This window comes from Enhydra lutris, unplaced genomic scaffold (assembly GCF_002288905.1).
Source record: "Enhydra lutris kenyoni isolate GAN:26980312 unplaced genomic scaffold, ASM228890v2 scaffoldscaffold7, whole genome shotgun sequence".
NCBI classification, from domain to species: domain Eukaryota; kingdom Metazoa; phylum Chordata; class Mammalia; order Carnivora; family Mustelidae; genus Enhydra; species Enhydra lutris.
This window is the reverse complement of record NW_019154091.1, coordinates 30,606,764-30,633,025: the sequence shown is the minus strand read 5'-3', so window position 1 is coordinate 30,633,025 and position 26,262 is coordinate 30,606,764. Positions and strand designations below refer to the sequence as shown.

At 42.0% G+C, this 26,262-nt stretch overlaps 1 protein-coding gene across 1 annotated transcript in view; it reads left to right on the top strand.

Annotated features, from left to right (window-relative positions):
• Positions 1–26,262, top strand: part of LOC111142003 (myelin regulatory factor-like) — a 118,840-nt gene that overhangs the window by 70,510 nt on the left and 22,068 nt on the right. Inside the window, exons 11-15 of the mRNA XM_022494930.1 lie at positions 710–910; positions 8,409–8,517; positions 9,280–9,389; positions 25,043–25,206; positions 26,099–26,162. Coding sequence (XP_022350638.1) covers positions 710–910; positions 8,409–8,517; positions 9,280–9,389; positions 25,043–25,206; positions 26,099–26,162 — 648 coding nt within the window. The remainder of the gene's footprint in view (positions 1–709; positions 911–8,408; positions 8,518–9,279; positions 9,390–25,042; positions 25,207–26,098; positions 26,163–26,262) is intronic.

The window sequence follows — 26,262 nt, the reverse complement described above, 5'->3', positions numbered from 1 at the left end:
GCTATAAGTCCAGCTCCAGAATTTATGAGCTTTGTGGCCTTGGGCAATTTGTTGCTCTTTTCTGAGGCTTCTGGATAACTGCAAAATGAGGCTGATGGTACAGATCTCATAGAATGGGGGTGTGGACTAGCTCAAACAAATGTAGCTGTTGTCATTCTTCCTTCTGTGTCATCTGTGTTTAGGGAATAGTTGAGGTGTATTAAATATACTTGTACTATTGTTTGCTTGTCAATTGAGTATGAAATCATAAATAGTAAAGTGTTTTGAAGCTATAAAAGGGTTAGCTAAATGCAAACTATTTTTATGTATCTGGACTTTCCTAAGCTTAGAATGTCTTCTGATGTAAGGTTCTGGTTTTAAATCATTTTTCTTATTATCACTGAAAAGAAGGTCATTTGGGGTTCCCTTCTTCCTTATCATCCACGCACTGTAACTGACACATTCTCATTTCCAGATAGTTGCAATAGAGCCTGGACATCCCAAGCCATGGCATTCTGAGCTCCTGCTCGAGGGGAGCCGAGAAGTCGGGGGGCCCTCCTGGCTCTCCTGGGGCCACAGTTGTTTGGATATGTCAGGATCCCACCCAACGTAGGGTTCTCAGGTGAAAGACTTAGATAACGTTCTGTCTTCCTTTGCTTTGAGGAATAAAGCAATCATCTATTCCCGCTACTCTAACTTTAATTGTAACATATTTATGTATTTTTTCCAGGCCTCTAACCCAGGGCAGTTTGAAAATGACAGTGATGCATTATGGCAGCGAGGACAAGTTCCAGAATCTGTCATTTGTCATAGTCGAGTGGGAATAAATACAGACGCCCCAGATGAAGCCCTGGTCGTCTGTGGCAACATGAAGGTGATGGGGACGATTATGCATCCCTCTGACAGCCGCGCGAAACAGAACATCCAGGAGGTGAGCACGGGGCTGGCCTCGGGCACCTCCTCAGACACCTGAGGCAAATGAGCCGGGAGCTCCTGGACGCTGACACTCCTTGCAAAGGGCATCTCTACATGTCTCCCGTTGGTGTGAGACGAACACAGGGCTTAACAGTTGTGAGTGTGGGAGCTGACAGGCATTTCTGCTGGGACTGGAACGTGCTTCCTACCCAGGAGAATGGAGCCCACCTGACAGGAGCGGTGGGCAATGACAGCCTGGCGGGGCTTCACAAGCAGGACGTCTCTGAGTTACTGGCCATGGGCCACTGCCCTTCCTACCATGCACTGTCAGCTGCTGGAGCTTGCCTTTTCCTTTGCCATCTCCAGATGTCCATCTCCATGTTCATCTTCCAGACACTGTCTCAGTCCAGTTCCTGCCCAGATTTCTCCTGAGCCTCCCAGCCTCTTCCTCCCAGAGTCCCTGGCAGCCATCGTCTTCCCTACTCGAGTCTTTCTCTGAGTTGCCGTTAGAGGAACTCCTCCTCCCCTTCTTCCCTCCAACTAGGTCAATCCCATCACCTAAGGCTCCAGGCCCAGACCTTCTCCTATCCGTGGAGAGGGAGTTGCCTCGTGGAAATCAGAAATCAGGCTGGGAAATCGGGAGGTGCTTCTCGACTTTGGGCTCATCCCAGCAACATGGCCCTATAAGACAGCTCCGCCCAAACACACTGCCTTCATCTAGAAGGTGGAAATGGAGCCACTCCGCTGGATCCTACCGTCTTTTATAGTTTTTTAACGTGTTGAGATAAGGATCATCTTGGAAAGCCACAACTGCTGTGAAAACCCAAGAGATTAGGATTAAGATGCTTATCCCTTAGCCAGACCACACTCAGTTCTAGCTCGCCCACCACTGAATTCTGTTTCTCCTTCACTGCTTCTACCACGTCCCCACCGTCTCACACGCCCTGCTTCTCCGCTAAGCATGTTTGAGGCTGGCTATGGCAGAATTGTGTTTTTGAACCTCCTTTCCTTAGTCTTTTTTTAGTTAGTAGGAGACACAATCTGTAAATCATTGGCCAGTCTTCCAGACTGCATTCCTTTCCCAGTGCAAATGTGCACTGGTTTTTCTAAACTGGCCAAGGAATGTCCTCCTTTGCTGAGTGGATTCCAAAGAATGGTTGTAATTGTAGACTTTTATTCTGATTGCAAAGCTGTGGTTCATGTTAGAAGAGCTGTGACCTACTGCCGGATGGGAACTCTTAGGGCTAGAAAGTTCTCACATACATTTCCCGATCCCAGTCCTAGATATTGTGCTTTTGACTTTTAGAGACAGATAAACTGTCTGCGTTTCAGATCACACCAACTCAAACTTAATTTTGCAATGGGCTTTACAATTCCCTGCCAGGTCTTATCTAAATGCAAATGGAAGATGACAAGTGGGGAAGACCCCACAACCCCTCCTGCTATTACCAGGCCACCACCCAGAATTCACTTACCAAACATCTTGGTTTGAAGAAAACATGCTGTTTTAACATAACCAGCTTCCCTAGAACTTCTCAAACCTCTTCTAGACAGCCTTCTCACATAAATAAAATGTCACCCCAGTCCGGGCTGTAAATGTGGAATTCCTGTATTCCCATCCTGCTTTGTGGCAACATGATGGGATAAAGAGAAGCCCATGCTCTGGAGGAAGGCCAGAGTTTTAGTCCTGATTCTGGCAACCACTGGCCCAGGAACCTTGGCACAGACATGTTCTATGCCTCTGTTGATTCTCCTGTGAACAGGGAGAGCTCATATTCAATTTACTTGTGTTAAAGCACATCTTAGCTCACACACATGAAGCATTCTTTAGCTGTACAGATAGATATTAACATTTTTTACTTGTATAAGATGCAAATGATATGTAAGTCATTTATTAAATTATTTCCTATTAATATATTTGTTCTTAATAGGTCTATCCACATTTATAAAATGTAGCTTTCTAGAAATCTTACCCTAGAGGCCACTTTTAGGCACACAGTTTTGAGCAATGGAATGCAGAGAGGGCCTGAATTGCCCCGTGGCTGAATATGGACGGGCCCATCAGGGGACCTTCCTCAAAATACTCAAAATATCCACAGCCCCTCACTGACCAATGGGCTGCTTACAACCAGGTGCAGTCACTAGAAAAGGGAAGATTCCATACGTCACCATACCTCTTCACCTTCCCCCTTTAAATATGGCCCCCACCCACTGCCTCGTGGCAGACAGCCTGTCCCTCCCTGTCTTGCCTGCAACTCCCTTGTGGTGTGTTCGGTAAATTTCTACCACCTTTCTTCTGCTTCGGATGAATCCTTTCGCTGTCCATGCTGCTAGCTTCCACTCAGTTGGGTTGCCCTACATTTGGGGGCTCCCGTATGATTGGGAGAGACACCACACTTATCAATCCTATTCACCATTCCAGGCAAGAGAGATGATGGTAATGACGATGGGGCTGACAGATATGTGAACTTCATCCTCACTTCCCCCGACTCAGTTTTTCCAACTTTTAAAAACAGCCATTCCATTCTGAGAAGTGGACCCTGGGTTGATCTGATTACAAGCCCAGGACTGGAGGCAATTTCTCATCCTTTAAGGGTACACGGTCACCAGAGCTGGCTTCTGGATGAGCTGTTGCAAAACTCAGTGGCCACACACATTGCCCAGGGCAGCAATCGGGAAAAATGAACAGAAGTTGCTGCCTTGCCCTGCTCTGCGCCTCCTCTGGAGATCTCTGCGCTCATCTGGACACACAGCCAAGAGAGAGACGATACAGCAGATGTGATGGAAACCTGTGATGTGGAAGGACTGAGAAAATGAGGTCGGCCTAAGTGGGGAGCAGCTTCACTTACCCAGACATTGTGTTTCCTGATGGGACTATGGACTATAGAAGGAAATGCAGCTCTTAGAACAGAAACAGCGAAATCAGGGTGGAGCCAATATGCTGAAAAACAAAGGAACGTGAAAAAATGTGAAAAACGTCAAGGTCAATGCCTGACAAAAAGTGAGGAAGTTGAAAGTTGAATGCATCAGTCAAATTCTGTGATGACTGCTGAAAACAAGGCTGTGAACGATTCAAAAATAAAAGCCAGGAAAGAAATCAGTTAAGATGAAATGCTCCGAGAATGTTTTCCCCAAACGCATCAGCCGTGTGGTAGAGACAAAAATGTAGAGTTGGAGAAAGTCAGCCATGCGAAGTCTCCCCTTGAGGCCATGAGCCAGATGCAGGAGTTCCGTAGCTTGAGGTGAGACGGTGTACTCCAGCTGCTCCCGATGGGAGCCTGGGCGGCTGGGCTGTGGCCAGATGACAGATAATGAGATCTCCCTCCCTGAACAGACTGGAGTCCCAAAGAAAAGAATGCCTTTTCTGTGGTGCAGTTCTTTAAGTAACGTCAGAAAAGCCTTGGGTGTGACGCGGGTGTGATGCCCCAAGACAATGATGGCCATTTGCATTCAGGGTCAAAACTTTCCAAAACTGCCACGCGCAAGCAAGATCGAATCAGACCCCTGAACTCAGCTTCTAGCTTCTTACTCACCACATGTTGATGAGCAAGGTGTGCTGTTAAGTGCTGATCAGCGTTTGGTTCCTGGAGCAGGATTCCCAGAAGGCACAGCCCCTGCCCTCTTTCCTTGAAGGGTTTGGGTGCAGCTACACATCAGACACATTGCTAGGCCCTGCAGAGGTCCTGAGATGAAGGAGCTGTGGGCTTTATCCTCAAAAATAGAACTTTTAAAAAACTTTTTAAAATTTAAACTCCAAGTAGGAAATACTCATTGACTCTCCAGTGCCTGGGGTAACACATCGGGCACACAGTAGCTGTTCCTTAAATATTTGCTGAATGACCTGTCCCTCTCCCTCCCCCTCTGCACCTCCCTCTCTGCCACCAACCTTGCACTCTCTCTCTTAAATAAATAAATAAATAAAATCTTTTTTAAAAGTAAATATCTGTTGAATGAATGAAGGAGCTTACAGTGTTAGCGGTGTGAGAGCTCCTTCCCAGCATGGTGGCAAGGGCTTCCCTGCTCTGGCCTTAATCCTTATGGTGTGTAGTAACGCCCACCTCTGCCCTCGATGTGCAGGCATCATTCTGGCGACTTTGCCCTTGGGACTCCGCTCATGGAGTTCTTTCTGCCTGGCATCCCTGTCTTGGTCTCACCCTTTCCATCCCTTCTCCCTGCCTTGCCTCTTTCCCTAACTCCTATCTTAAATTCCTTTTTATTAGACTTATTTATCAAATAATTTATTTAACAAATGTAGTTGAACATCAACTACATGCAACAGATTGTACTGGAAACTGGTAATATGGGGCGCCTGGGTGGCTCAGTCTTCAAGTGTCTGCCTTTGGGTCAGGTCATGATCCTGGGGTCCTGGGATCGAGCTCCGCGTTGGACTCTGCTCAGTGGGAAGCCTGCTTCTCCCTCTCCCTCTCCCCCTGCTTGTAGTCTCTCTTTCTCTGTCTGTCTCTCTGTCAAATAAATAAAATCTTAAAAAAGAAAGAAAGGAAGAAAGAAAAAGAAAAATAAGGAAAGAAAGAAAGAAAGAGAGAGAAAGAAAGAAAGAGAAAAAGAAAGAAAGAGGGAGAGGGAGAGAAAGAGAAATAAGAGAAACTGGTAATATGGTGATGAACAGAAAACCATGGCCTTAAATATGTCTTGTCCCTCATGGGGTATATATCCTATAGGGAAGACAGGTAATAAGGGTGACACAGCTAGTAGCCTGGTGATAACTTTGATCAGTGCTATGCAGGAAAACAGCAGCTCCTGTTAGCACAGAAGGCAAAGGGACCCTTTCTAGTATTGGAAATCAAGAAGTGCTTCCTTGGTGAAGGGATGTTTATGTTGGGGGAGAAGGTAGGAGTGGAAAGGAAGAGATTTTGAGGCAGGGAAAATGCCCCAAGCCAAGGGCCAGAAGTGAAAGGAGCAGAATTTGTTTGAGAAGCAAAATAAGGCAAGATGTTGGTGGGGCTTCACCATTTCTAGGAAGCCTTCCTTTATGCTCCCCTAGGAATATTTTAGGGACCTCCTTGGAACTGCCATAATTCTCTTTTTTCATAATTCCACTATCACTCTGCATTTCTCACATTGTAGTATAATCATATATGATGAGTCTGCCTTCCTGTCTAGACGACAAACATTTTTTTAATGTTCATTTAATAAGTGTAAATTTTAGGAAACTTGGAATGTGGAATCCCATAGAAAGAGTATGCTACAAGGTCAAGACAATCAGAAAACCTATTTATTTATTTTTACTTTATTTTAAAAATTTCTTAATTTTTATTTTGCTTATTTATTCCTTATTTGATTACAATCAACACATAATGTGACATTAGTTTTGCGTGTGCAACATAGTGATTCAACAACTCTATACGCTAAGTCCAGCACAAGTAGAGGCACCATCCAGTGCTGTTACAGCTCCATTGACTGTATTTCCTGTGCTACACATTTTCTTCCCATGGCTTCTTCATTCCATAACTGGAAGCCTGTATCTCCCACTTCCCTTCACCCATTTGCCCATCCCCTCCCCACCTCCCCTCTGGCAGCCATCACTTTGTTCTCTGTATTTATAGGTTTGACTCTGCCTTTTTAGCAACATTTTTAATGGCTGAGTAATATTACATTATATGAATATACTACATCTTCTTTATCCATTCATCTATGCTTGAACACTTGAGTTGCTTCTTTATCTTGGCTTTTGTAAATAATGCTACAATAAATATAGGGTGCTTTGTGAATTGGTGTTTTCATTTTCTTTGGGTACTCAGTAGTGGAATTTTTTGGTCATATGGTATTTCTATTTTTAACATCTTGAGGAAACACCATACTGTTTTTCACAATGGTTGTACCATTTTAGAGTCCCACCAACACTGCACATTTTAGCCAACCCTTGCTATATCTTGTCTTCTTGATTCTAGCCATTCAGGAAGGTGATATCTCACTGTGGTTTTGATTTCCATTTCCCTATTGATTAGTGACATTGAACATCTTTTCATGTGTTTGTCGGCTATCCAGATGTGTTCTTTGGGAAAATGTCTTTTCAGGTCCTCTGCCCATTCTTAACCAGATTATTTGTATTTTGGTGTTCATTTGTATAACTTCTTTTATATTTTGGATATTAATCCCTTATTAGATATATATCATTTGCAAATATCTTCAAATATCTTGCCTTTTTGTTTTGTTGATGGTTTCCTTTGCTGTCCTAAAGCTTTTTATTTTGATATAGTCCTAAGAGTTTATTTTTGCTTTTGTTTCCTTTGCCTTAGGAGACATATCTAGAAAAATGTTGGTATGGCTGATGTCAGAAAAAGTACTACCTATGCTCTCTTCTAGGAGCTTTATTGTTTCAGTCTCACAATTAGAAGAGCACAAACTTTTAAAAGGCAATCATTTTTTAAAAATGCCAACACTTAGTGTAGTGCATGGTATGTTGAAGGTAATTAGTAAATGTTAGTTGAATAAAATAATGAGTGAATGAATTGAACCAAGCTTTGGATTATAGCAGGTATCAAAATAACAGCACACTCAAAATTATACTTCCCAAGAAGAACCTAAAGTGAATTTTTCCCATTTAGCCAGTTAAGTGTCAAGCCACCACCTTTTATAATTAGCCAAACTAATGAAGGACAGGGAGCTTTTAATGATATTGGAGGAGCTTTCCCACTCACCCAACAGAGTGGGTCAAGGGAGGAGTTGAGGGCCATATCAGGGGTTTTCATATAACAAGAAAAATGAAGCATTTCAGTTACTCTAACACATGGATGAATGTCCAGGCAGTATAATTTTAATTGCCAAGAGACTACCGGTTTTGTAATTGTTATATCCTAAAAGAAAATTATATCCTGAAAGAAAAAGGGCTGCCAGCATTTTACTTAAAGAATAAGGTCATTAAAAAAAATAGGTTCTGCTAGTACCATGAATTCATTAAAAAAAAAACCAAAAAACTCAAAAGAGAATCCTTTGAATCAAACACATTTGGCTTTAGGAAAAATTCACCCTATTGTCTATTGTCATATTGCTGGGACCAGGTGACATTGTTTTGAGGAATTTGCAGTGAAAGTTGGGAATACCTTTAGTCACTCTCAAGAGCAGTGAACTCAGAGGAGCATATACCTTCCCTGCCCAGAGTGGTCTGGGGGAGAAGCTGTCTGCAGGAGAGGAAAGTCTGGATCTCAGAAGGCCTCCCAGGTGGGCATTACAGGGACCTGAGGAAATTTTCTCCAGCAGGGTGTCCAAAAGGAATTCAACGATACAGGATATATCCATTCCTAAAGGTTTTTTGGGTTTTTTTGTTTGTTTGTTTTTATTTTCACTAAGCCTTTTTGATTTGTAAATACAAGGTTGGCCTGTGTTTATTTGGTGTTCGTACTGTATGTCATCGGGAAATGATCCCTTGCACTTGTGAATAGTGACTGCTTCTCTCCCAAGTCATCCGTCTCCATTCTCGGAAGGAGAATTCAAATTTCCTATCTAAACAGGAAGTATCTAAGTGGCTGAAATCTTCTCTTCCTGAATTAAATTAGGTTGACACAAATGAACAGCTAAGACGGATAACCCAAATGAGGGTCGTGGAATACGACTACAGACCTGAATTCGCGTCTTCAATGGGGATAAACGCCGCCCATCAAACAGGTAGGTGCACAAAGTCCCTTTTTAATTTTGTGCTGTTGACTCTTGAAAGCTTAATTCCCTCTTTATCTGGTGGTTGTGTGCCGTGGCACTGATTTCCTCTGTGAGATCCACACTCACCAGGACTGTAAAGGTGAGAGAAATGTCTGTGTCACCTGTACTCGACATTCCCACCCCTAGTCCTGCACCCACCGTCCGGGTGGAATATGTTGAATACGTTGTTTTTCACTGGAGCCATCTTGCTCATAGGATGAGGGCTCGGGGGCGATGGCAGCTCCAACAGTAAGAGGGGCAGCATTGGGCAGACCTGGGAGAGGGAGAGGTGGCTGAGTAGGCGGGTCTAGGTCAGAGAAGGGGCAAAGTGGTATTTATACTCCAACCCAGGAATCCTAAAGAAACCGGGACCATTTAGGTGGCAAATCCTCCTGCAGGAAAAGAGGAAGTCAAGCTAATGCCCCACTCTTTCTTCTATATACAGGGATTTTAAGGTATTTACCCACTCCTCCCAACATTCGGCCCAGAGTCCCAAGGAAAAGTGAAGAAAATGACACCCCTACTTTTAATCCTATAGTGGTTATGGGCTCAAAATTCCTCCTTTGCTTCAAATGTATCATAGATCAAAGCAAAAGCTGAAAAGGGATAATAAGCATCTACTTGCAAAGATGTCCTGGGGGGCTGTCAGCGGTCCATTTTGATGTAGACCTGGGAGGATTTTCTCCAGAAAGCTCTTTTCCTGACTAAACGTGTTGGAGTGTTTGTGTCTAGGGATGATTGCTCAGGAGGTCCGAGAAATCCTGCCTCAGGCCGTCAGAGAGGTTGGTGATGTCACCTGTGAAAATGGAGAGACGCTGCAGAACTTCCTCATGGTCGATAAGGTAACTAGGAATCGTTCTGCCTCTGGAGCGACAACCCCACAGGGGATCCCCTTTCTGTGGCCTCACAATAACCTGAAACCTTCACTAGGAAACAAGAAAGCTTCGCCAAGCTGTGTGGTAATTCCTATCAGCCGTGCCACCTGGGCATAAGGTACCGGAAAGAAGCCCCCTAAGGGAAAAAGAGGAAGGAATACGCAGCGGTGACCTGGGCCAAGCCCATGTACCAGCAGTGCCTGGCATCCTGTGGACTAGTGACAACAAGCTGTGACCAGGTTTATCTTAAAAAACGGAACTAACTTCGGAAAGGGCAATTTATCTCACCGAATACAATTTAGGTTATCATGAAAATAGAATGATGAGATTCGGAGAATGACTGAAGATGGAAAGAAGGGGCGATTTTTCTTTGTGAGCACAGTTTCTCAACAAAATTGAATGTTCCGCTTTCAGAGGACAATCATAAAGTGGGTCACTTTGGCAAAGATAGTCACGAGCCTCCTCATTTTTCCCAAGGGCCTGTCTTCATTCTTTGATATTCAAATCATTCTCTTTTGAAGGAATGTCCCCTTCCTTGTAGCCGAGCTCCCCTTCTCAGGGCAAAGGGGTCTCAGGCTGCCATTCCCTTACTTGCTTTGTGTGGGTGACTTGAGTCGGTCTCGGAGATCGTGTTTATTAATTCCGCGAAGTCCTGGGTCTGTGGCAAGGTTTGCAGACTCACTCCACGGCCGATCTGTACATTGCTCTGCTGCATTTGATACAGGCGGGAAAACTGATTGACATAGGGTTATTACAGTTGTAGGGAGACACATCTGAGTGGAGGCTAATTTGTAATTTGTCAGCTCATGGGGGCAGTGCTTCTCTGACTTCAAAGTGCACATGAATCAGGGGAGGAACTTGCTAAAATCCAGGGAGGCTCTGATTCAGCAGGAACAGGGTGAGACCCAAGAGCTTGCATTTTTAACTAGTGTTGAAGTGATGCCAATTTTGCCGATCTTACTGGCATGCAAGCCACACTTGGAGCTGCAAGGTGGAGGGTCCCTTTCCATATTGGGCCCTTCCTCAGTCTTCAACCTCTGGGCTCTTGGGCAACAAATCCTTAGCTGATGGAGTGAGGATGGCCTGCTCTGCCCTGGGCTGCAGGGCTACGGTGGTAGAAGTCCAGTTTCTTCCTCCTGCTTCCCACATTCATCTTGAGTAGAAGCAGCTCTTTGGTCTCAGACCTGGGCTATCACTTCCCTTGAGAGATGTAGCGTGAGACATCTATTTTTAACAATAAAATAGTGAAGTTTTCCTTAAAATATATTTTAAAATAAATAAAATAAATGTATTTCCTTAAAATATTTCCTTAAAATATAAGATAAGAGATACTCTGAGGTATTCATGGGGTAAGGTCACTGTCACTTTCTGGCATTTTTAGAAGCTTCCTGGGTGAGAGAAGAACCTGGAAGTGTAGCTGTCTGGCTTAGGGCTCAGCCTTGAGTGTGGACCATTAGGCTGCCAACATGGGGCTCTTGGGGTTACTCATTTGGTGGCGGCCATGTCACTTCAGACCATGACCCTCCCCGTAGAACACGTTTCTGTGTAGGTAACATCTGCCCAGGGCCTTATGATGATCACTCTGTGGGAAAATACTTAGTTCTCCTCTGGCCCAGGATCTTCCCACTCCCAGTTAAGTTAAATGAGGTCAGAATCATTAGCAGCAGTGGTTCTGAGGGCTACCCACCACCTTTACCCCCTGAGAGACTACAACCCAAATTTATTCCTAAGAAGGCCAAGCCAGAGCCCTGGGAAAATAAGGGGTGGTCTTTCCCAGTCAAGGCAGCCAGGTTCCTTCGTCCTCTGAGGAGCAGTCCCCGCCCAGGCAGCATTCAGGTTATAAGCAGATACAACTGACAGGAAGGAGTCTGGAAGGGAAAAGTTGTGATTCTCTTAACAACAGCATCGTGTAGTGATTCAGTCTATGGAGCCATCACCAAGGCCACACTCATTGACTGAATCTGTAACGCTACGAGTGGTGAACACCTCCACGCTCTGAGCCCTGGCTTTCCACTTTGGCTCACTTCTAGGGAGACAAGAAGAGACTTCAATTGCTGGTTTAATCCTCAACATTGTGGGATATCCCTCCACTACATTATAAATACTTCACAGAATAGCTCCTTTACTCTCTCTTACTAAGAACATAGGTTATGTGACTCCTGCTGTCTCATGCTCTCTGTTAACTGTACAGTAAGCAAGATACACAGAGAGCCTGTTGCTTTTTGGTCTCCCACGCATTTGTGTGGGCACCACGTTGGCCTTGAGTGCCCCATTCAGGACTGCTTGTTCTTCTTCTTTTTTTTCCCCCAAAGACTTCATTTATTTATTTGAGAGAGAGAGAAAGAGAACATGGCAGAGGGAGAGGGAGAAACGGACTCCCCGCTGAGCAGGGAGCCCGATGCGGGGCTTGATGCCAGGACCCTGGGATCATGACCTGACCTACCCAGTTGCCCCAGGACTGCTTGTTTTAAGGAATGTCTCTAGGACCTCCTGACCACACGTGCTGTAGCAATGGGTGGACATTGGGTTCAGTTACAGTGCCTCCCTCTATACTCTATTTCTGTTCCACCCAACTCCCCTTTTGTATAAACAATTTTTTATTGAAGCTAAAGCACAAACTAGAAATGCACATGAAAACGTTGAAATGTTGCACTTCATGATTGCTATATCTTTTCCACATGGACTTTGCAACTTCGGGCCCAAATAAGAAACAGAATGGCTGTATCTTTACAGATGGCCCATGTAACCCGCCATAGCTGGAGATGAGCGATGTTGGCGGAAGTTAGTATAAATCAGGCTTCTTTCAGAAGAGATGACTGTGTGAGATAAACTTCCCTTGTCTGGGGTAATTTGCTTCTTCTCATAAACTCCTCATGATCTGTGTGCCCCGGTGAAAGCTCAGCGATGGGAGGTGGCATGAGAGGGCTTCAGGCTGGTCCTGAGAGCCAGAGGGCTAAAATTAAACGCCATAGTCTAACCCTGCATGAGACCCCAAGGGCTTTGCCCTTCACCTTGCTCATCTCTCTCTTTATTTGGCAACTTTATTTATTTCTGTGACTATTTGGGAGTAGGCTTTTATATTTCTTGAGCATTATTATTAGGTGGGCTTGGTGTAAGAAAAATGTGCCCAATAAATGTCAGCATGGCCTTAAACATATTTACAGCTAAGTCTGTATGAAAATGAGGTTCAGTTTGAATAATGTGTGTGTGTGTGTGTGTGTGTGTGTGTGTGTGTGTTTTACGAAATGATGTTATGAGCCACCCTACTACACCTTAGTATGTGGTTGCTTTTTGCTCATTGATTCTCTTTTTCCTGCAACTGGAAGGAATTTTCTGTTTGTCATGCAAAGATAAGTAAGACAGGGCTCCTGTCTTCAAGCAGCTGACAGTCCGAGGCGGGTGGTGAGACAGGACTCAAGAACAGAGCTCTGAGTGACAGCATGACAGGTGTGCTCCTGTCTGTGGACACCAGGCAGGGGCTTGCAGATGGAAAGGGAGTGGGGACTGAGAGACAAGGGAAAGAAGACAGAGGCCCACCTGGGGTGACTGAGAGAGAGGAGCATTGCAGGCGGTCTCTCCATTTTTCTTTTTTCTCCCTCATGCTGTCCAATTAGACGCCCAGTGCTGCTGTCCAGAGTTTGGCCACCTCTCTTGTCTATTATCTTCTCTCCGTATTCTCTTTACCCTTCCCAGTTTTCTCCCTAAAACAGAAAGAAAAGGAAACATCTCTGATGATACAATCCCCCTTCCCCCCTTTGCCTCTTCATTGGCTTATTATCACCCCTCCACCATCTGGATGGACCCGTCGCTCTCTAACTCATTTCCTAACCCTCACACCCACCCTGCCAGCCCCCACACACCTTCAGAATGCGAGGTCTCTGCACGCACTGACACCTTTGGTTTGCCGGCCCTTCTGCCACCGGCCTCGTTCTCTGTCCTCACGCTCACCAAGTTTGTTTCTGCCTCAGAGCTGTTCCACGGAGTGTTCTCAGCCCTGCAGACTCTCCCTTTAGATGAGCTTGTCATTTGGATCTCAGGGCCAAGACCTTCCCCCACCACCTCATCTAGAAAAGTCTCCATATCTCTTGCTTTCACTTTTTTGTAAGATTCAGGGCCACCAACAGGGTGTGTAGTGCCTTCGCTGTAATTAGAGAGAGGAGCCCCCTGTTTCTGGGGCAGAACCCACCCTTACCCTCAGCTGGATGGCTGTGCAGGGGACATACTGTAGACTTCTTGGTGATGGCCTGGAGAGTTCTGTCCCCGCTGGAATGGTCTCACTTGCCTACTTATTCTTTACTTTCCTGGTTCGTTGTGTGACCCCAAAAATCTATATTTTTCAAAACTGTAACTCCAATAGTTTCTTTGTGGTTTCAACCCCAGGGCTTAGAGTACTAGTCCATAAATACTGGCTGAATGAATTAAGGATTCTGTGATGCCTTGATCGATCTTGTCTCTGTTCTGGCTCAGGCCTCCCCATATACATCTTTCTAGAGTATTTATCACATTGTGTTGTCATTCTCTTCCTAGTCCGTATCTCTCCCACCAGACAGTGAGCTTCTCAAGGTCAAAGAATGTGCCTTGTCAATCCTGCGTTGTTCAGCGTGGCATATGGTACATTGTGAGTTCTCAGTAAGCATGTGTTTGAGTTAATGGCTGAGTTTCTGGATCTCACTGAAAGGAAGAGAAGTGGTTCCATTCAAATAAGGAAGTCTGACAGAAAAGTGGCTTTCTAGTGGGAAAATGAATTCAATTTTGTGTTTGAGGTGTCAGCTGAGTATTCAGATGAAAATGTCCAGAGGCGACTGAGAGTGTGAAAGTTGGGAGGCAGCCGGGGCCCAAGGGACGCTGCAGCCATGGATGAAGATATTCATTAATGAGGGAAAGGTTATGGATGCAGGTCACAGATCAGAAGCCTGTAGCCAAGTCTGGCCTGAAGACTTTTTTTTCCTCATGGTGTTTTAAAATTTTTCAAATTTGTTGCCTATTTTTAAAAATGAGGGGCTTCTCAAACAAATTCTGGGTTTCTGGCTCCCCGGAGCCATCAGATCTGGTCACATGAGGCTAAGGAGTAGCTCCCCAGCGAGGGCTTCAGGGGTCCTCCCATCTCCGCTTCCTGTTACCTGCCTGACCTAGAGGCTTTCAGTTCTGACAGAATGAGAAGCAAGTAGACTAAAAGCAGCAGATTTCTTCCAGTTAGGACCAGGAGTAGATCTGGGCAGGCTGAGAAGGTTGGGCTAAAATGGAATATTATGGAGTAAGCACAGTGTCAAAAATTCAAGTGAGCAGAGAGGATGGATGCGGACATGGGGAAGAAATGGTTGAGATGGAAGAAAATGAATGTTAATAAAATATGATTTTAGCAATTGGAGAATCACTAATAGTACATGGCAAAGTGGTTAAAAGTGTGAATTTTGACATCAGATAAGACTTTGTCCAAAGCTTGGCTCAGCAAGTTTTGGGGTTAATGAGGTCACTTTCAAATTATTTTACTCTTTACAGTTCTCAATAAAGATAACTTCAGTATGGCAAGTTGAAATTCTACCTTCATCACTTTTCCCCCCACTGAAGCAATTGTTTTTATAAATGATTTTGGTTAACAAAAATTTTCTTAAAACCACGGCTTTTAGGTCTATAATACAGTAAAACCTAATAAATGGTTAACTGTTAGTGAATTTTTTTCCAGATGTCACTCAGAGATGCTAATGTCTCAGGTGCCTTTGAAATGATTTGTGTTTTTTTTAATAGAATGACACATACTCTGTTTTATTCAGAAAAACAGAGTGGTAGAAGATTTATATGTTTGAGTTCATATGGCTAGCCCAGAAACTAAATGGAGGTATTTATTTATTTATTTTTCAATTTTCAAAATTTGAATATAGTTGACACAAAATGTTACATTAGTTTCAGGGGTACAGCATAGGGATTCAACACGTTTCTACGTCATGCCACAATCACCACAAGTATAGCTCCCATCTGACACCATACAACACCACCAATGCTATTCCTCATGCTGTGCTTTTTATCCCTGTGCTTTTTATCCCTGTGACTTCTTTATTTCATAACTGGAAGCTTGCATCTCCCACTCCCCTTCACCCAAAATGGGGGCTTTTAAACATCCTGCTCATCAGTTGGTTTAGAAGTCCAATCTTGGGACGTCTGGGTGGCTCAGTCAGTTAAGTGTATGCCTTCAGCTCAGGTCGTGATCCCAGGGTCCCAGGATCAAGTCCCACATTGGGTTCCTTGGTCAACGGGGTGCCTCCTTCTCCCTCTGCCTACTGCTCCCCCTGCTTGTGCTCTCTCTTTCTGACAAATAAATAAATAAAATCTTAAAAAAAAAAAAAAAAAGTCCAGTCTTTTCTCATCAAGGGAGGTAGCAGAACTCATTTATTGCTTGTGGTGCTAAGTTTCCTGTAAGGGGAAAGCTTTCTCTGTTGGACTCACATGATTGATTTGACTCCAAGCTCAATGATTCCTTTTAGAGATAATATGTTCTTAAACCAACCCTGGCTGTATGAACAACTGATCACCTGTTTGTAAGCCATCTTCTTCTTTCCTAGGGGCTCCTCATTCTGGAGGCAGGGAGAAAATCCTTTTTTTTTTTGGTAAACATTTTAGAGAGAAATATGGTAATTTATTGTTTTCTTGGAAAATTTCTTTTTGTAGTTATGTCTTCTTTTAAAAAGTTATTGCTCATTTTTTTTTTTGCTATGTGTTAAAAGTTCAGAAGTAACACAGGTAAAAGCAATGGATTACTAGGGTGGTAACTAGTAAAAGTTTATTGTGTACACAAAAAAGACAGTTTGCCAACTGAAACCAAAACACGGAATAAGGCCATTTAGGAAGCAGCTTGTAGAGAGAGAAAGCAGTGCCTATTTATTCTTCGCTGTGATTGGTTATAATACTAGAATTTTCTTAAGTGATAGGGAACTGGTCGGTGGTTACTTCCTATCAACCTTGGGAAACAGTTCAGGTCTTGCTTATGGTTTCCAGAGGCATAAGCAAGAGATGATGTAGGTCAAGTCAGTTGTGCAAAATGAGTTGGATTAAGCTTTGTTTATATGACTAAACTAGTTTTGTCTGCTTAGGGAATTTTCAGGGCTGGTCTCCATTTGTTTTTAATTTTAGCACATGCATTTAAACAAGATGGAAGGATGGATGGATGGAGCTAATTGTGGAATTTATAAAACATTAGTCCATGCAACACCAGATGCCACCAGGAGACTCTCACTGGGGAAGAAATAAGAGCCTGATTCAACTTCTCCAGGCTTTCTTTACGATCAGGCTGGGTTCGCCTTATTTAGTGTTGTTAGATAGAGGACAAGTGGCAGTTCCCAGACAGAGGAGAGGTCAGAGGAGAGGCTGTCTGGCTACTCCCGTCTCAGGCTCCTTTAGGACCAGAACTGCAAGGGAGGCTGGAGCTCGCGGTCTGCGTTCTGCAGGGCTTGTCTGGGACATGCGGAGGCCCTGCAGGAACGTCTATCCATCTCCTGAGCCAAACCCTCCCAGAGTTGCAAAGGACCTGATAAGAGTGGAAACCAGTTTGCTGGGTACAGTCAAACCAGCTCCCCATCCCCAGCCGCCCTGAGGGTGGGAAACACTAGTATTGCTTTGTTTAATTCACCCAAATTTCCATGGACATTTCCTAATATGGAAGTGGAATTTGGACCTCAGTCTTTTTGCTTTTCTGAGAGCGGCCTCAGATAAAAGAATACACTAGAAGTTTGGCCACTGTCTTCATTTCACTAGAGAGCAGTGCTGTGGCCTCCCGATGCTTCATGACAGGAACTGTCCCTGCAGGAATGTTCCCTCACATAATACACACTGAGTTCCTGCTCTGTGCTGGCAAACTGCCTGAGGACAAGATGTGTCTCTGGGTGTCCATCACATGGATGGGTACGACACAGAGCGGAAGGAAAGTGGGAGGTGGGGGAGACAGGTGGTTCAGGTAGAGGGAGCAGCCTGTCCCCGCTAGCTCCAGAAACCAGAGAAAGCTTGAGATGTTCAGCAAAGGGCAAATGGTTCAATGAGATTAGAGCGCAGCACCTACGGTGAAGGATAAGGCTTAGGTAAGGCACGTGCTGTAAGCTCATAGTGGCCCTGATTTCATGATCCTTCCTGTTGTTTCCACGTGCATGGATACTTGCTGAAGTGCTCCACGCGTCCTGCAGAAAAGATATCATGCTGTCCGTTTGTACCTTCACCCCAAAGCAAGTCATAAACAGGCGCAAGATTCTTGTGTGATTTGAAGCAGTCTCTATTTTCTACCTCCCCCGCCCGCCACCCCGAGTCTCATGAGCAGTTTTTGGTGGCAAGAGGTCTGATAATTTTTGCATCACCATCATAAAGCTACATTTTAGCTGAGATTGTTGGTCCCACTTCGCCTGGTTAATAATAACTGGACAGGGTTGAATAATTGAATTAAGTTCAATTATAAAATAGTTATTAAACAACAGTGCGTATTAGATGGGGAAGCTTTTCAAAATGTCCCAGTTTACGCCCATCTGAGTTCTAAGGCATACAGACCTTTACATGGGACTTGGATGAGCATATGTGAACAAAGTTTCCCTGGTATCCGGTTGCATGTTCACGGTTCAAGTGAACTCACTGAGACCTTATCACTTGCGTAGAAAGGAACACTTTCAGAAAGTTCTGGATTATGTTTTTGAACATATTTATACTGGCTTCAGTATGGTGTGAGAGGACAGAAGTCAGAAGTATTTTAGTCAGAGTCGATTCCTATAACGTAATGTCCTAGGAATTTATTTTGTGGTCATTTTCCATTGGATCCATAAAGTCAAGGCCATGATTATAACCGGGAAGGCAGTAGTAAATTTCCTTGCTACCTTTATTTCCTCTTAAATAGGAAAACACATGAATTATCTTCTTGCCTATTGGATCTACCTGGAAGATATATGGTGCCAACAAATTTGAGTTGGAGAAATCAGAGCTGGCTTGTCATTATTTACAAGTAACTGGACAATCACTGCCAGTTGCTCATATCTCATGAGGCAGCATTAAAAGTCCTGTGGGGTAGATATTGCAGAATGAACTTAACCCTGCTTTAGACGGGACTTAAATATCATTCTCCATGGTCTGCTCTTGTTTGGGCTAAATCACAAATTCATGTTACCAGGCAAGAATTAAAAAAAGAAGAAGCTGGTTGCCAAGAAAAGTAAAAAAGAATTTTAGGTATGGTAGCACCAGTGAGGATCGGGAAATGTGGGTGGATTCAGGAGATTTGGGAGACTGAGCAGGTGGCAGGGCACAGCAGATGGCCCCTGGGGGAGGCAAGGGGGAGAGGTCAGGTGATGGCTGGGAATCTGTTGGGGACCACTGCTGGACATGACAGCCAGTTATAATTAGAGTATAAGGCTTTCCACAACGTAAACAAAGCAAAAGGTGGTATGACATTTACTGGGATTTAGAACCATAGAACGTTATTCTTGTCTTCGTGATTTCTGCTTTATTTTTATTAAAACAAATTTAGAAGTAAGGGAACATTTGTACCAGAATTAGAAAATTTTAAAGAGCTTTTGTCAGGAGATTGGTATTTTATTTTTTCTGATTTATTTATTAACATTTTAATAAGGAATTTCGAATATACATAAATTAGAATAATAGTGAAACCCATGTGTATCCTTCACCCAGATTTGACAATTTTCAATTTGTGTCCTATCTTACTTTATGCAAATCCCCCACCAACTATCCTTCTTTACCAACTGCATTTTTTTTTTTTTTGCTGTATTGAGATACAAGTTTAAGGTATATGACATGACGATTTGATACACATACATATTTCAAAATGATTACTACAGTGAGGTTAGTTAACACAACCATCAGCCACATAATTACCTTTTGTGTGTGTGTGGTGAGAACATTTGAAATCAACTCTCTTAGCGACTTACAAGTATTAATGCAATATTGTTAACTATAGTCATCAGGCAGTACATCAGATCCTCAGGACTTATCCATTTCAAACCGAGTTTGTACCTTTTGATAAACATCTCCTCATTCCACTCCCCCCGCACTCATCTATCAGTCTCTGGCAACCACCATTCTACTCTCTGTTTCTCTAAGTTTGGCTTTTTTAGTTTCCACCTATAAGTGATAGCACAGTCTTTCCATGTCTCATTTATTTCACTTGGCATATTGCCCTCAATTCCATCCAAGCTGTCACAAATGGCAGGATTTCCTTCTTTATTATAGCTGAATAATAGTCCATTTGTGTGTGTGTGTGTGTGTGTGTGTGTGTGTGTGTGTCCCATTGTCTTTATCCATTCATCTATCATTGGATACTTAGATTGTTTCCATATCTTGGCTATTGTGAATTATGCTGCAATGAGCATAGGGCTGCAGGTACCTCTTAGAGATGGTGATTTCGTGTCCTTCAGACATACACCCAAACATTTTGGGGGGATCTCCATACAGTTTTTCATAGTGCCTATACCTATTGACACTTCTACCAACAGTGTACAAGCGTTCCCTTTTCCCCATACCCTCGCCAACACTTGTACTCTTTTTTCTGCCTTTGTAAAAGTAGCCATCCTAACATGAATGTGACGATATCTCACTGTAGTTTTGATTTGCATTTCCCTGATGATTAGTGGGATTGAGCATCCTTTCATGTACCTTTTGGCCATCTGTATGTCTTCTTTGGAAAAATGTTTATTCATGTCCTCTGACCATTTTCATTAGATTATTTGTGTTTTGCTATTGAGTTGTGTGAGTTCCTTATATATTTTGAATATTAATCCCTTATCAGATATATGGTTTGTAAATATTGTCTTCCAATCTTTAGGTGGCCTTTTAATTTTGTTGCTTGTTTCTTTTGCTGTATGAAAACTCTTGAGTTTGATGTAGTCCCACTTGTTTATGTTTGCTTTTGTTGCTTGTGCTTTTGGTGTCGTATCCAAACAAATGGTTCTCAGACCGATGTCAAGAAATTTTTCCCTATGTTTTCTTCTAAGAGTTTTATGGTCTTAGGTCCACATTTAAGCCTTTAATCTATTTAGAGTTCATTTTTGTGGGTGGTGTAAAGTAGAAGTCCATTTCATACTTTTGCATGTGACTATCCAGTTTTCCCAATTCTGTTAAAGAAACCACCTTTTCCTGACTAAGTACTCTTGGCTCCCATGTCACATTTTAGTTGGCCATATATGCGTGGGTTTATTTCTGGGCTCTCAAATCTATTTCATCAGTTTCTATGTCTATTCTTATGCTAGTACTCTTCTGATTACTATAGCTTTATTGAAATCAGGAGGTATGACACCTCCAGCTATGTTCTTTCACAGGGTTGCTTTTGATATTAGGGGTCTTTTGTGGTTCCATTCAATTTTTAGGATTTTTTTTTTCTGTTTCTATGAAAGATGCCATTAGAATTTTGATAGGGATTACATTGGATCTATAGATGGCTTTGAATAGTGTGGATATTTTAACAATATTAATTGTTCTGATCCAAGAACATAGAATATGTTTCCATGTATTTGTGTCCTCTGTTTCTTTCATCAATGTCTCATAATTTTCAATGTGCAGATCTTTCACCCCCTGGATAAATTTATTCCTAAGTGTTTATTGGTTTTGATGCTATTGTAAATGGGATTCTTCCTTTCTTTTTCAAATAGTTTATTGTTAGTGTATAGAAATGCAACTAATTTTTGCATATTGATTTTGTATCCTGCAACTTCACTAAATTTATTAATTCTAACTGTTTTTGGTTGACTCTTAAGGACTTTCTGTATATAAGATCATATCATCTGCAACAGATAGTTTGCTTTTTCTTTCCAATTTGGATAACTTTTATTTCTTTTTCTTATCTAATTTCTTTGTCTAGGACTTCTAGTATTATGTTGCATAGAAATGGCAGGGCAGTGAGCTACCTTGTCTTATTCCTGATCTTAGAAGAAAAACTTTCTGCTTTTCCTCTTTGAGTATAATGTTAGGTATGGACTTATCATATAGGGCTTTTATCATGTTGAGGTATAGTCCATCTATAGTTTGTTGAGAGGTTTTTTCATGAAAAGATGCTGAATTTTGTCTAATGCTTTTCTACATCTGTTGAGATGATCAAATGATTTTATTACTGTGGTGTAACACATTGACTGATTTGCATATGTTGAACCATTTTTGTATCCCAGTAATAAATCTCACTTAATCACCATGTATGACTCTTTTAATGTATTATTGAGTATCCATACTTATCAGAGATAATTGCCTGCAATTATCTTTTTTTGTAGTATATTTATCTGACCTTGGTATCAGGGTGATGTTGGCCTTTTAAAATGAGTTTGGAGGTGTTCCCCCTCCTCTTCAGTTTTTTGGGGAGAGTTTGAAGAGATTTGTATAGACTCTTCTTTAAGCATTTGGTAGAATTCCCCAGTGAAGCCGTCTGGTTCTGGACTTTAGTTTGTTGGGATGTTTTTGATTATTGATTCAATCTTTTTTTTTTATTTCTTTTTAGATTTTCTATTTTTTCATAATTCAGTCTTAGTTTGTTTTATGTTTCTAGGAATATCCATAACTGTTCATAGTAGTTTCTTAGGATCCTTAGTATTTTTGTGGTATCAGTTATAATGTCACCTCTCTTTTCTGATTTTATTTATTTGAGTCTTCTTTCTTTTTGTTCCTTAATCTAGCAAAAGTTTTGTCGATTTTGTTTATCTTTTCAAAAAATTAGCTCTTAGTTTTGTTGACTTTTCCATAGTATTTCTGCTCTGATCTTTGTTATTTCTTTCCTTCTACTGCCTTTCATCTGAGTTTCTACTTCTTTTTAAAGTTCCTTGAAGTGTAAAGTTAGGTTGTTTATTTGAGATATTTCTTTTTTCTTCTTAATGTGGGTGTTTATTGCTATAAAATTCCTTAGAACTACTTTTGCTGGGACACCTGGGTGGCTCAGTAGATTAAACAGCTGCCTTCAGCTCAGGTCATGATCCCAGGGTCCTGGGATCAAGTCCCACATCGGGCTCCTTGCTCAGTGGGGAGTCTGCCCCCGCTCTCTGCCTGCTTCTCCCTCTACCTACCTATCTCTCTCTCTCTCTCTCTCTCTCTCCCTCTTTTTCCCCCTCTCTGAAAAATAAAATCTTTAAAGAAAAAAACACGACTACTTTTGCTATATCCCATAAGTTTTATTATATTGCATTTCCATTTTTATTTGTTTCAAGATATTTTTTATTTCCTTTTGGTTTCCTCTTTAGCTCATTAGTTTTGCAAGCATGTATTGTTTAATTTTCACTACTCATGAATTTTCAAGTTTTCCTCCTGTTTTGAATTTCTAGTTTCATTACCATTGTGGCCAGAAAAGATACTTGGTGCGATTTTAATCTTATTAAATTTGCAAGGTTTGTTTTGTGACCTAACATATAATCTAGCCTTGAGAATGTTCTGTATGCATTTGAGAAGACTGTGTATTCTGCTCTGTTGGGTGGGATTTCTGATATATCTTTTAGGTCATTTGGTCTAAGGCATAGTTCTAGTTCAGTGTTTCCTTACTGATTTCCTGACTGGGTAAACTATCTGTCGTTGAAAGTAGAATACTAAAGTCCCCTACTATTATTATATTCTTCTATTTTTTCCTTCAGGTCTGTTAGTAGTTGCGTAATAATAGGTTCTCCAATGTTGGATCTCTCTCTTTCTCTCCCTCTCTCTCACTAGAGATAGATATACAGATACAGAGTATAGACATATAGATTTACAAGTGTTATAGTTTGATGCATATCCCCCTTACCAGGTTGATTGGCCCCTTTATCAGCATATAACCTTCTTTGTCTCTTGTTACTGTTTTTGACTTAAATTTTATTTTATCTGACATAAGTATAGCTACCCCTGCTCTCTTTTGGTTTCCGTTTGCATGGAGTATCTTTTTCCATTTCTTTATATGTGTATGTCCTTAAAGCTGGTGTGAATCTCTAGTAGGGAGCAGCATATAGCAGCTTTTTTTTTTTTTTAATTCATTCACACCCTCTATGGTTTTTTATTGGAGAACTTAATCCATTTATATTTAAAGTAATTATTAATCGGTGAGGACTTTTTAACGCCATCTTATTGTTTTTTGGCTCTTCCCTTATTCCTTTCTTCCTCTTTTGCTATGTTCCTTTGTGAACTGATTTTCTGTAGTGGTATGCTCTGACTCCCTTCTCTTTATCTTTTGTAGGTTTTTGTTTTATGGTTACATGAAGCTTATGTAAAGTATCTTATTGCTTATTTTAGGCTGATAACAACTGAATTTTGATCATATACAAAAACTCTACCCTCTTACTTACATCTCCATGTTTTATGTTTTTGATGTCATAATACCCCTCTCTGTATGTGTGTACTATTAACCAATTATTGCAGTTATAGTTATTTTTAGTACTTCTATCCTTAAACTTTTCTAATTGAGTTAAGTGATTTATAAAGCGTCATATTAGAGTAGCAGAATGTCCTGAAATTGACTGTGTATTTAGCTTTACTGGTGTGTTTTATACCAGTGTGCAGGTCTTTAAACTCCATAAATTAAGACTTAAGTTTGTATTGTTCAGCTTCTGAGTCCTTTCTAAGTGGTTGCTATACAGTGTGTGAAACCCTTAAAGCTTCAGTGTGCATCATGAGAATCTCAAAGACACACAGCCCCAACTTTGATCCTCCAACTACAAAATGATCTTTTTCTTTTGGCCTTGAGCTCATCATTTTACAACAGTGGACCAGCCTCTATGAGCCCCAAAGAATTCTATGGCATTCAGAACTTGTAAACAGAAAGGGGGAGAGGAGGGAAGGTCACAGGATCAGGATGAGAGTTGATGAGAGCTTTCCAGTGTTTTTGTTATGGCTGAGAGAGACACACATGTTTCCATGGCAACTGAAGTGTGTGGGTGGAAGAAGGGATGGCTGGCACACTCTGGCTGTGGTTGGTTTCCCTTTCTTGCTCTTTCTGGTGTGTTGGTGGCCTTCTCTGAGCAGATATAATTAAGTGTTGTTGTTTTCAATTTTGTTTGGGAGTTAGGCTAAAATAGAAATTGTACATGGTTGCTCATGGGATGTTAAAGCAGAAATTAACACGTCAAGAATTATCTTCTTGTTCATGGATGAAGATAATGAAGCTCAGAGAGCTGGTTCTGCTCAGTGTGGGGTCTCACATCTAGTAAGTGGCAGAACTCAGAGAAAAGCCCAGGTCTTCATGCCTTTCTCCTTCACCCGAGCAATTCGATACACATGTTACCAGAAAGAACTAGAATCATTTCTTATGAGGATTTAGTGATGCACACACAAATCAACATTCCAAAGCCTGTTCTGACTTTCTCTTGATGAGTTTTAAATATAGTATAATGGCCGTACGAAATAAATCTTCAGATTCCAAACTTGACAATGTCCTTCAGCTCCATTCTCTTTTTGGATCACAAGGACATATTTCTATTTTATTGCAAATTGAACATAAGCAGCTTTACTACACAGCCAGCAGTTTAGCAAGATCATTTTAAGTTGCAGCCCTCTCCGGTTTTATCTTGAGTGAACTTGAGGTTTGTGTGTGTATAATCATTTTCAGTGGTACGTTTCACCTGTCTTCGAATGGACTGTGGTCAGTTCCCTGGTGGTCTCACGCTGCGGATTTACACCCTCTGTAAATTTACACCCTCTGTTTTCATTTCTAGGACCAGATCTTTATGGAAAATGTCGGTGCAGTGAAGCAGCTCTGCAAACTAACCCACAACCTTGAAGAAAGGATAGAGGAGTTAGAAATATGGAACAGAAAGCTGGCCCGGCTGAAGCGGCTCAGTAGTTGCAAGTCCTCAGCCAGCGAAGCAAGCTCCATCAGGTACATCCCCAAGTACCACGGGCACAGGAGTTGGAAGGAAGGAGAGAATGGGGCCTCTCCGTAACTAGTCCAGTGAAATGGTCTTTCTGATCCAGCAGCAACCATCACTCTCTGACGCTGCCATCCCTCCTCTCTTTCTTTTTAAGATTTTTTTCATTATTTGACAGAGGGAGAGAGAGCACAAGTAGGCAGAGCAGCAGGCAGAGGGAGAGAGAGAAGCAGGCTCCCCGCTGAGCAGGCAGCCCCATGCGGGACTCTCTCCCAGGACTCTGGGATCATGACCTGAGCTGAAGGCAACGCTTAACTGACTGAGCCACCCAGGCACCCCCCCTCCCCCCCTTTTAAAAATGTTTTGGGAAAAAAAAAATGTTTTGGAACACAATTGCCTTATGTGGTAATTTTCTTATTTTTTCTGTTGCTGCTTTAAAAAGAAAAACAAAACATGAAGTAGCTATTTAAGAGCAAAGTGTTATATGAAATGTTACATTTTAGCAAAGGGACGACTTCTCCTTTAAGGAGGAGAAGGGGCCTTTTCTAAATTTAGAAAATCATGTTTAGTTCTCAGGGAAAAAACTTCTAGTTTTTTTTTTTTTTTTCTTTTTCCTCATTACTTAAGGAGGTAAATGCACATTCCCTGGGGTCTAATTATGAGAAAAAAGAAATATAAGGTTTAATGCATTTATTTATGCTTACTAAGGTTCTTTTTCACAAAAGAAATTCTCTATTGCCTCGACTTTTCCTTTTTAAAATTAGCACTGTATTACCAAAAAAAAAAAAAAAAAAAAAAAGAAAGTCATACTGCTGTGTTAGTGGCAGCCTGGGCTTTTGTCTTGTAACTCCCAGAGAGGCATTTGAATAGTAATTAACATTCTCTCTCTCTCTTTTTTTAAAGCAAATTTAGCAGAGCTCTTAGTGCGTCTTCTCCCAGAAGGGCCATTCCCAAAAAAACCAACAAGGTAAATAGACTTAAATTTGTAATGAATAATGATGATGTTTTTTCTATACCCCCCTAAAGTCTTTAGAGAAATTGATCAAAAATGCTTTTCTTCATTTATT